Source organism: Stegodyphus dumicola, chromosome 5 (genome assembly GCF_044657685.1).
Source record: "Stegodyphus dumicola isolate Sdum_Otavi_A_Nest chromosome 5, ASM4465768v1".
Classification (NCBI taxonomy): domain Eukaryota; kingdom Metazoa; phylum Arthropoda; class Arachnida; order Araneae; family Eresidae; genus Stegodyphus; species Stegodyphus dumicola.
The window spans coordinates 197,792,386-197,804,484 of record NC_140772.1 but is presented as its reverse complement, the minus strand read 5'-3'; the positions used below and the strand labels follow the sequence as shown (position 1 = coordinate 197,804,484).

At 32.4% G+C, this 12,099-nt stretch overlaps 1 protein-coding gene across 1 annotated transcript in view; it reads left to right on the top strand.

Annotated features, from left to right (window-relative positions):
• Positions 1-11,781, top strand: part of LOC118192964 (protein disulfide-isomerase A4-like) — a 50,447-nt gene extending 38,666 nt beyond the window's left edge. The window contains exons 9-10 of the mRNA XM_035364022.2: positions 1,518-1,757; positions 9,881-11,781. Of these exons, the coding sequence (XP_035219913.1) occupies positions 1,518-1,757; positions 9,881-10,284 (644 nt within the window). The 3' untranslated portion in view covers positions 10,285-11,781. The remainder of the gene's footprint in view (positions 1-1,517; positions 1,758-9,880) is intronic.
• The last annotated feature ends 318 nt before the right edge of the window (positions 11,782-12,099 follow it).

Sequence of the window (12,099 nt, the reverse complement as noted above, 5' to 3'; positions counted from 1 at the left end):
TTCTGGTTTCTACAACATTCATTCTTTCAGTTTCGCGAACAACTTTGCGAAACTGAAAGAACGAATCATTTTCAGGATTCTATCTGCGCGAATTTTCCAAGTAATAATATTATCTTTATATTCTTGCTGTTTTTCAATTTCCTTTTCTATTTCTTCCGTTTTGCACAGTTTTAGAATTTCCTCATTAAGATACTTTAAATTAGCTTCTGTATCTAAAAGTTTCGCTAAAGATTCATCAATTAAATCAACTGATCTTTCCTGTTTGTTTATTTCAGTTTCTAACAGTTTCATAGTGTCGGTTGCCACACGTCTGACAGGTGCTCTAATCTTTTTTAAAGCTTCAATATCCATCATAACAATTTAAATTATTCAATTTGCTAAATACGTTTTTCAGTATTCAATTCGCAATTTACTTTATCTAAAGGTCTCTCCCGGATTATCGGCAACAAAAAATTTTGTAAATACTCATATACATTCTTTGTCGCTATAACTCAATTCAAATCAAAATATAAAGAAATCTCACTTACCTGTCAGACGCATTCACCACTTTTATCATTTTCTCTATATTTTATTGACGACACAATTAAATACATTTACAACAAAGAGAAGCACATATAAACTTTGGTTAATGTTTCCCATTGGTGTTATATCTTTCGCAATCATCAAGGTTCTGCACTAGTCCGAAGACTTTAAGCGCACACAGCACCATCTGGTGCAGTACAGTTTCTACACATCTGTATGGGGCTCAAGGCTCCTGCTAATGACAAGCACAATTTTGCATTCCTTGCCACGAGGAATTTCATGGGCTTGTGCTGATGTTGCTGTTAGGCAAGTGAGATAAGTCACAACATAACAACAAGAGAATAATATAATTTAATCACTGTGCATTTTTATTTATGACTTTTCGTCTTCATTGGTATTTATTGTTTACTTTCGTGCCTCTTATAATTAATTTACATCTCTTTGTTGCCTTGCGTTTTTGTCCTTAGAATATGGTCTCTAGAATGTAGCTTATCTGTAACTGTTTTAATACTTATTTTTAATTGAAGTATGTTATCAGTTCATTATTGGATTTTTATGTATGGATATTTAATTATTATATGTTTACAGTTTGATTTGTGTGAAATGTAATGTCTACTTTTGGAAAACTGTTCATGAAAACATTGTTGAATTATTGTAATTAGTAAAAGACATTTCTAATTTCATTTGTATTTCAGTAACTTCTTCAATTTATATTTTCTTTAGACTTCTGTCAAACTTTCATGGTTAGCATCTTACTAACCAAAGCTAACTAAATTATCCATTACTAACTAAATCTTGTTGTACATTGTATTTCAGTTTTAAATATTTTTAAATTCACTTTTAAGATTCTAATTATCAAGCATTCATTTCATAAAAGTTTTCAATACTTTATAACGTAATGAAAACATTTATTTTGTGTATGTTGTGAGTACTTTTATTTGCTATATGCTTTTATATGTACTATATGTGATGCAGTTTCTTCTCTTTTCTTGCAGAAACTCAGTTAGTTCGAAAAGAAGTTACAAAAGTTGCTAAAGATTACAAAGGAAAGATCACTTTTGCCATTTCTGATGAAGAAGAGTTTGAAGATGAGTTGATACAACTTGGATTGGATGACAGTGGTGAGGACGTCAATGTAGGCTTCTTTGAGAGTCGTAAAGTTCGATATAAGATGGAACCTACAGAAGACTTTTCAGCTGAGGAATTAAGAACATTTGTAGAAAATGTTCTTGCAGGTTAGCATTTTTTCCTCTTTTCATCAGCAAAATTTTAAAAAAAAAATTATGTGTAGCCTGATTAATCAGTTATTTATTATTAAATAATTTCCACAAATGACTGGTAAATTTAATGATTTTTAATGAATTCAGTATGAGATTTGAAGTTATGCTTGTATACTATGTATATATGCTATTCAAAAGTATTAAACCCTTGGTTGGCAAAAATACATTTATTGGTTTGGGAATCCAAAACACTAGTTCCTTTCGATGTAGTTTGCTTAGTAATGATTACATGTCTCCCAGCACTCCCGCTAATATTGGAAACACCTCTGGAACACAGTTTTAGGAATGGTGAGCAATCATTCCATTGCATTCTGCATGATGTCTTCTCTTGACTGAAATCAGGCCCCTTTTAATAGCATTTTCATCTTGGGAAATAGCTAAATATCATTGAGTCATGGCATGGGAGTAGAGAGTCTGACGAACCACAAGAATATTGTGTTCATGGGGAAAGCCTGAATCAAATGGACAGAATAAGCAGTTGCATTTTTATGATGGAGCTGCGAAGTTTTTGCTGCTCATGGATCCTGTCATTTGTGCCGCACAGCATCACGAAGGTTATGAAGGACCTCCTTGTAGTACTCCTTTGTGATGGTTTGGCCTTGTGAGATACTTATGATATACCACACCACAGGAGTCAAGATGGGGGGGCCCGCTATTAGCATAATCCAGCATGTCGTGTGTGATGTCCGGATGCCATTGCTTCTGCTCCATTGTTAGCAATTTCGGTACAAATTTTGTGGATTCTCTCCTCATGGCCAAATCTTCATGCAAAATTGAATTTACCGATCTGATTCTCACCTTCTTCATTCGCAATTTCTTAGACTGTGATATGATGATCTTGCAAGATCAGAGTCCATACTTGCTCAAAGACATTGTCATTCCAACTTGTCGAGGAGCTATGTGAACATGGTTCACTGTCCACTGAGGTGTGGCCGACTTTGAAAGGGTTGTACAACTCCTTGATGAGAGAGGTGCTCATGGCATTGTCTCCAAAAGCCTTTTGAATCTTGTGAATGGTTTCTGCTAGGGTATCGGCAAGTTTTTGGAAAAATTGTATGCAATATCTCTGCTGAAGTTTTTAAAGTTATTTTCCCAATCATTCCACAAACACTGAAATCCAATGAATGCTCACTACACGTATTCACTCATCGGCCCTACTGCCAGCAACTGATGCTTTCCTCAAGTCAGAAGAAATTCATGTGTGTCTCCTCTGTATCTTATCCTGAAGAAAATCTTCTGTGCTTCATTGGTTTACATGGTAAAAATAAAAAAATAAATAAATAAAAAAAAATGGGTTCAATACTTTTTGAACAGCATAGTATGTTTTTTCCATGCCAATGCCTCATTGGTGTGCAAATGTATGATAGCGGTTGTAAGCAAACAAGTCTGTTTTTGCTTGTTGACAACAGACAAAATCGGTTCATTTTTTATTTTAGATGCATATGGCCACATTTTCAGGGCACAACAAATACTTCACATTTGTGAATGTTCAATTATTCTGTGTGCTACATATCGCAAGTTTATTGGCAGTTGCTAGTGTGTACATAGTTGCTTTGGAATTTTCAAAAATTTTAATGCGTTTATGAGTACAATGAGTGATGTTTCAGAAGTCAAGTTATGACGATCATTTGTGCATGCTCAACTCGGAAAAAGGAAAAAATCATTAGGAATTTACAAGGCCAGAGTATAATGCATTTTAAAGCTTTAAGGAACACAAAGAGAAAATTAATAGCAAATCACCAGAAAATTATCAGCAACTATCAACATATATTTTAAGCATTGGCAGCATTGGAAAACTTATTGTTCCAGTTAAAAATGAATAAAACCTTATTATGAAGGAGACTTTTCAAATAATTTGTGAGATACTTATGCTAATTAACAATGGAGTTCAAATGAAGTGATGAAAGAGGTTAAGACAAAGTATAAGAACATTACAGCTGAAATTGTAATGATACATATATTTAAATCTTATCAAACCTTACAAACCTAATCTTATGAACCTTATCAAAAGGAACAAAGCATTCCAAGAAAAGATCCTGTTATTAAGACAGTTGAAAACAGTGATCAAGTTGATAGTATTGATATACAACTGCATGCAGATGAAGGCTAAATTTATAATAGTTTATCAGTACATTGAACAAAATTCATTGAATTAAGAGTATTAAAAACAAAATGAGCTTGGAAAATTGGTTATCTGTTGAATTTTTTCACAGTGTTTGGAACATCTGGCATCTTGAAAGAGATAATGGTCAGGAACTTGCTAATAAAATTATTGAAAAAGTTTGTGGCATTAACTCAAAATTGTTCGTTCAAAGCCAAGACATAGTGAATCACAAAACTCAGTTGAAAGAGTGAACAATACACCAAAATGGTCAGAAGTAAAATTTATGAAAAATAGTGCATCATTGTAAAATAAACCACAGTCTATATGAAGCTATATTTAGCTATAAAGCTAGAATAGGTTTAAGACATACTTTCAAGTCAATATTTTGTCAGGAATTGCAAGTGAAGATGATGTTGCTATGCTAAGATGCAAGTCTTAACAATTATGTTTAACTTTAGATAGTAATCTCAACTGAGGATGAGAATATAGAAATGAATGAGGACATTATAAAAGTGGCACTGGCAGATTTGATTGAAGACTTGGGCCCATATCACACATGCATTTATTTCACACGAACAACTGTTTTGGACAATTTGTCTGCCTGGTTTACTATTGAAAGAAAGACACGCAATTTTTTCCTTCCTTTCGAAAAAAAATTGCAAGTTGTTTGTTTTCAACCAATCAGCTATCAGCTTCAAATGTTATCAGCTTGTTTGTAACAGAGAACCAATTTCCCCTGTGTTGACCCCAAAGTGAACTGTGGTGATTGGCTGTTATGGGGGGGGGAAGCAGAAAAATTGTTCCAAACAGTTGTTCTTCCAAAACAAACTGATGTGTGATAGCAGCCTTAAAGATAATATCTGTTGCAGGTCCAATCAAAAATAGAAATTAATAATAAATAAATAATAGATAATAAGAATGATGGACAAATAGAATGGGAAATACATAATTCTGAAATAGAAAAGATCAATGATGGAAAGAGAAAGCAAGAAATTTTGTTGATGTTGCAGTAGAAGATTAAGAAGAAAGTAATTAAGACTCTTCTTTTGCAGTTGATGAAGTCTTTGAAAATATTCAAGAAACTTCACACTGTTCTAAACAATCACTAAATAAACAAGTAGAAAAGATGTTATGGCTTTCAAAGTTAAGGTTTACAGCTGTGAATGTAAAAGAAAATTTTTGAATATTTTTACCAGAGGTAGTTATGGGTAAGACTGATAGTCAGAATATTATGGTTCTTATAATTTCTAAGAAAATTTAAAACATGTATAAATTGGGCACAAAACATGGCATTTAAAACCAACTCTATACAAGGAATGATTTTACTGTCTGTAAGGAAATTCTTATTTCTGTTAATGAAGTTCTAAATATTGAAATAGCTCTAAGAGAATGTGTTCATAAGAATTCTGGGTCAAGGACTGCAGTACTGCAGTCGTACATGATAGTGGGATTTTTCAGCCAGTAGATGTTTGAAAGTGGCATACAGAGATCTCAGTTGGGAGAAAAATCGCTTTTATGGCACACCTGCTTTTCTAGAGCAGGGATGTCAAACTCGTAGGTACACTTGGGCCAAACAAACAAGGTTTAACTTTAGGCGGGCCGCAAAAAAAAAAAAAAAAAAAATCAATATTCATAGAAATGTAGATTTATTTTGAATAATACAATAATAAACATATATATATATTTATACAAAAAAGAACAAGAAAAATGTTTACGTCCGGATACTTGACATCTCTTCTCTGCTATTATCTTTCCTATTTCGGGAGAAATTTTGTTTGCAGTGATAACTTTCAACGCTGACCCAAGGTGAGCATCATTAATACGGTTTCTAATAGGAGACTTATTACCTTTCATGACTGAAAATACGAGGGCCATCCAGGAAGTAGATTACGTTTCCGTCTGTGTCCGCTAGGGGCGTGGCTAGCGCGGCCATCTTGGGGTCAGAGCGTTGCGCAGCTCAGTCTGCATCTAGCCGTGCTAGTGAGAGGTTCGTGCTGTGCTCCGTTCAGATACTGTGACGGTTTGAAATGTCTGCGTTAATTGAAAATCCCGCGAGGTGCGCTCAGTAATAAGGTTTCTGACTGCAAAAAACTGTAAACCGATAGAAATCTATCGGCAGCTTCGTGAAGTGTATGGGGACAACATTATCACTGAAGGTGGAGTGCGTCAGTGGGTCATAAGATTTCAAAATGGCCGAACCAATGTTCACGACGAAGATCGAAGGGGGAGACCCAGCATAGTGACCGCCGAACTTCTCGAAAAAGTCGATGCTAAAGTCCGTGAAAATCGAAATTTCACAATAACGGAACTTTCTTTGAGTTTTCCACAAATTTCGCGAAGTTTGTTGCACGAAATCATCAGCGAAAAGCTTGGTTACCACAAGTTTTGTGCAAGATGGAAGGCAAGAAGAGGTAACGAAGTGGTTGAAGGCGCAGGCGGCCGAATTTTTCGACGAAGGAATTTCCAAGCTCGTACATCGCTACGATAAATGCCTTAATTTGTATGGTGACTATGTAGAAAAGTAGTATTTGAGTGTGGCTTTCATCTGTATATAATAAAATTTGTTTCCTATACTTTGTTTATTTTTTTATTCTCAAACGTAATCTACTTTCTGGATAGCCCTCGTAACTGCTCACACCGATAAGTGCTACCAAACATGGAAATAATTTCATATGCGAATTTTCGAGTATTTTCAAACCTGGCTGGTAAATATTTGTAAAATTCAGGCACGCCCACTTCAATGAATTTTGCTTTCAAATTTGAGTTGCATTGAATCTCGATCACCTCCATTTGCATATGGCTGGGTACTGAGTCAATACTTATTGAGAAAATCGAAGAAAACGAAAAAAAATTGTCTTCGAGCAAACTAAAATCATTAAACCTCGTTTCAAATTCAGTTGTTAAATTTGCAATTTTTTTTTTTGCGTATTTTTGATACGAACAAGTATCATCTAAACTTGATTTGTTCATGCTGCACGTCAGGAAGTGCATCAAATCTTCATTTTTAAGTTGATTTTCCCAAAGAACTAGTTGACATTTGAATGCTTTAATTATGTCAAACATGTTCGTAATGATATGATCTTTTCCTTGAAACGATAAATTTAAATCAGTTAAGTGTTTGGTTATATCAACCAAGAAAGATAAACTTTGTATCCATATTGGATCGTAAAACAAACCTGCATCTTGATTTTTCGTTTTTAAAAAATGACATATTTCTTCTTTCAAATCCCAGAATTGTTTGAGAATCTTGGAGCAAGATAACCAACGTACCTCGGTATAGTAGGACAAACCCAAATATTCACTAAACTCACTTAAGAAAGCAGTGAATTGACGATGATTTAAACCTCGAGATCTTATAAAATTTATAACTTTTTTTATATATGACAAAACATTCTCCATGTTTATTACTTTCGTGCATAGAACTTCTTGATGTATAATACAATGCATATGATGAATGTTTGAACCGTGAATTTCAATAAGTTTTTTTCTTAGTAATGCTACGAAGCCTTTGTTTTTCCCATTCATTGATGGAGCGCCATCTGTAGCTACAGAATATAATTTTGCCAAAGGTAGATTGTATTTCTACAGAAGTCCAAAAACACAAGTAAATATATCTTCTCCTGTGGTAGTACCAGGCATCAGTATTAGTTCCAGTAATTTCTCAAAAATGTTAAAAATTCTTGTCACAAGAATGAAGAAACACTGCTAATTGATCTTTGCCACTAATGTCTGTGCTCTCGTCACAGGCAATGGAGAAACTTTCGAAACTAGATGATTTTGCTTTGATCTGATCACTTAAATTCACGGCTAAATCAGTAACTCTTTCCGCAACTGTATTTCGAGATAATGAAATTGATTGAAAAGCCTTCACATTTCCAGGACAAACAATTTCTCCAGCTTTCATTAGGCATTCCTTGATGAAATCACCGTCAGTAAAAGGCTTCGAATGTTTAGCTATCAACTCGGACAAGACGTAGCTTGCATGTACCGCTGCTTCACTTTCTTGCAATACTTTACTAAACATGGACTGTTGTTTTTTCACTTCTAGCTTGAGCTCTTTCAACTTTTCTTCTCTCATTAATCCTTCGTAATTGTTATATTTCGATTTGTGTTGTTCGTAATGACGTTTAATATTATATAACTTCGGTACATTAATAGTATTATTACATATCAAGCAGATTATTTTATCTTTTATTTCACAGCAAAAATATTCCAAGTAAATTCCAATTTTACTTGGAATATTCTATGTTCGTCAGCGATTTTTCGTTTAATTTTACTACTACTTGGTTTTGATATAGACATACTGAATACAAAGGGCTGGAATAAACACGGTTAACGTTAAAAAGTTAACAAAAATTTATTCTTTCCACAAGAGATAAATCAAAATGCTGAAATATTTCTTCCAAAATATTCTAACAATATCACAAAATGTCAAATGTTTAGCAAAAATCAATTCAAAACAGAGAAACTAATTCTATCTCACAGCGAAATCGCTACAAATCAATCACTGCATTAAGTAAACAAACAGTTCACTAGAACTACAGCTACTACTGAGATGAGTTGTTTGTTCTCGGCTTTTATAAGCTTTCTAATTAATTTCTCGAATATACTGGAAACATCTATAAATATCTGGATTTTTGGGGATGGCAACAGCAATTACGAGATATTTATTTATTAGGTATTAAATGCACGCTCTGTTCTATTTTGAACCTTCCAACGCAGCTGTCTTTTCAAAAATCGTCTGCGTTGCTAAGGCAACATGAAACAAATCTAATTACAATTCTAAATAAAAAAAAAAAAAAAAAACTAAATAAATAAATAACTATGAAATCTGTAACAATATAAATTAAGTAATAATTAATAATAAAGCAAAGTGCATGCACATGCATGCACCAATATATCGTACAAAACTATGATTGGAAAACTGAGACCATGAGTTCGGCCACATTCGGCTATCGGGGGATGCGTACAAGTTCTGAGTGCACGTGTTCCCCAAAAGCCGAAGGTAGCTGAACGCAAGCTACTCACATGCATTTGTAATTTAAGTAGTGTGTGTCAGCTCACTGTAAGTAATCTAACGACACTGAATAAATTATCGTTAATTACTTAGCAGTAAACATTTCATTTTTTCTTCATCGATATGTTATTTTATTGTTATATATTATTATTTGCCGATATATTGGCCATGCCGCAAAAATATTTGTTGTGGGCTGCGAGTTTGACATCCTTGTTCTAGAGTATTGTATTCTTCATTCCTAAATTTTGTGAAATAAAAGAGTCTAAATATTGGACATCTGGATTTCATACTTTGTACTGTATGATTCAAACAAGTCTGTGAACTAAACAGGGGGCTCAAAACTGCAATAAATTTAGTAAGAATGAAAGAAAAAATTTTTATAACGTATCTAGAACAGCTAGGATAGGATACATCAAAGCAAAAAAAAAAAAAAAAAAAATACAAGATTTGCTGCTGCTGCATTTAATTCATTTGATGGTTTGCTTGTTTTATGATGTATTTTATTATTTTAATTTGTTTGCTAAACAATCTTGGTTATGGTTGGGTTACATCAATCAACAATTAGCTACTTGATATGGAACAAAATGTGTAGGTTCATGTTTTATTTTTTTTTTAATTCTTTTTATCTTATTTACTATACTTTGATGTTATAAAGTTCTTGTTTTATTTTTTAATTTTCTTTTTTCCCTATAGTCTGTTAATTCTGGCTCAGAAAGATTATGATTTTTCACCTTGTTTTTTTATGTATGTATATGTAAATATGATTTGTTTGAAAGTATTTTTTAGAGGGTGGAGCTGGATTTTCATGGCAGGAGCTAGTCTCCAATTTTTTTATTTGTGTAGCACTTGTTTCCATTTTTTGTATTTAGTGACAAGAGGCGAAAAGCAGCATATTACCTACTGTGTAAAATAGAATTGGTTATATAATAATTTAATTTAAATTTTTTATTATTTTAGGCAATGTATCCAAGCATGTTAAATCTCAACCTGTTCCAAAAGACAATAAAGGTCCAGTATTGGTGGTTGTTGGATCTACATTTGAAGAACTTGTAACAAAGAGCACCAAAGATGTTCTTATTGAGTTTTATGCTCCATGGTGTGGTCACTGCAAAAAATTAGAACCTGAATACAAGAAACTTGGAAAAGCTTTTGCCAGTAATGATAAAGTGGTGATTGCAAAAATTGATGCAACAGCTAATGATTATCCAGAAGAATTTAAAGTTGATGGTTTCCCAACCATCTATTACATACCTGCAGCAGACAAGAAAAATTTAATTACTTACAGTGGGGAAAGGACTTTAAAAGATCTGTCAGATTTTGTTAATAAACAGATTTCAAAGGAAGCAAAAGATGAACTTTGAACTAATTAACAAACTAAATCTATCAAAACTCTTTTTTTTTTTTTTTTTTTTTTTTTTTTGCACATGCTTTCTCCCACGTCGTTCAGCAATGCATGTTTTGTCCAAGTAAATGTCAAGTTTATTTTTAATATGTAATTTCTTCGGTTTTAATGTTATCTTTTTTATTTTAATTTTCTAATTTGTGAATGTCACAGACAGAATAAATTTGCTACTTTAAAAAAAAAAAAAAAAAAAAAAAAATTCTGCATGTTAAAATATATATTTTTGTTAATGTTTTTTTAGTGGATATAGGTGTTTAATCTCTAATCTCCCTTTTTTGTTATTGTTAAGGTGTCATTTTGATTTTTAAATTTTTATAATAAATTGTTTCAAAATGAAGTTATGCAGGTTGTTTAAATTTACATGCAATATGAATAATTTTCAAATGGTTTGGGCCTATAGGAAATATATAAAAATAAGCAGTTGGCAGTTCGGAAAAATAACTTTTGCATAAACTGTCATACATGTATCAAATACAAGGACAAATTTTGTAACTTTTTAAATGCATTCCATGTTATGCAAAGAACAAATTTTCTTTCATGGTCAGTTTAATGTATATTAGCTCACCTTTCTTTGCTGGTTCCAGTCACTTGATTGAGAGTGATTATTTTGAACTGTGATTAGAGTTTGTCTTCCTATACATGTAAAAACTCTCATTCTGTTTCTTTTGCATCAGTTTGATTTGCTCATATTATATAATACTTAACTTTCATTGTTTCCTCCCTCTGGGTTAGGCAATTTAAATTTTTATTCATTCTCCATTCAGATCTGAAGGAATTTTTTTGTATGTCACTTCATTCGTTTAATTTCCATTCTTTGGAAACTCATAAAAGCAGAACTATTTTGCCTAATTTTAATATGCACCAGTGGTATTCAAACTAATGGGTTGTGAAAATTTATAATGGGTCGGAAGGTAGATAAATATGCTTAAAAAAATCTGAATGTATAGTATATAACTTAGATTCGATGCTCTGACTAGGGTTGCAAAATTATTTTTGGAAGTCATTTGCATTTTTATAGGGTCGCATTGCCATAAAGTTTGAATACCACTGTTGTAGACCATTCCTGATTTTTTAATTTCAGAATTTACTTTTGAGTTCTTGAGTAACATTTTATAGCTAATGTTCTACTTCATTAAATGATAACAACTGCTTTCTGTATCTAGGAAATGGCTTTTGCATTATTTGCAATACTTTCAAATGTACTGAGCTCACACATGAATTATAATGCAGGGCTGTTAAAGTACAGTGAATACTAACAAAAATAAGTATAAATTATTTGAAATATTTTTGAAGTTTAACAAAATTACTTTTTTATCTGTATATGTTTAACACTGCCACTTGCTCAACTACTTGGTGTGCTGCAATAAGTGGCAAATGTGTGGTATATTAATTGATTTAGTGAATAATTTTTTATTAAAATGTTTTTACATAAAAATAAACATTTTCATACTCTGTTGCTTGAAATAGTTTCATTTGAATTAACACAACACGTAGCAATAGGTATTCGCTGTAATAATATTGCAGAATGATGTTGTGTTGTTATGTTATAGCATATGCAACATGTTATTCTGAATCATAAATTTTCCAGAAACATAATGAAGCTTTTGTGGTATTATGCAATAAATTTTAAAGTGATAAAACTCTTGAGCTTGAGCTTGAGCATGTACCATAAACAGATCACAAATTAATCTCTTGCATTAAAGTTATACATTCCTTATTATCAAAAAGTCATAACTAAACTTACATTTCACTTGAAAATAAATTTCAATATTTT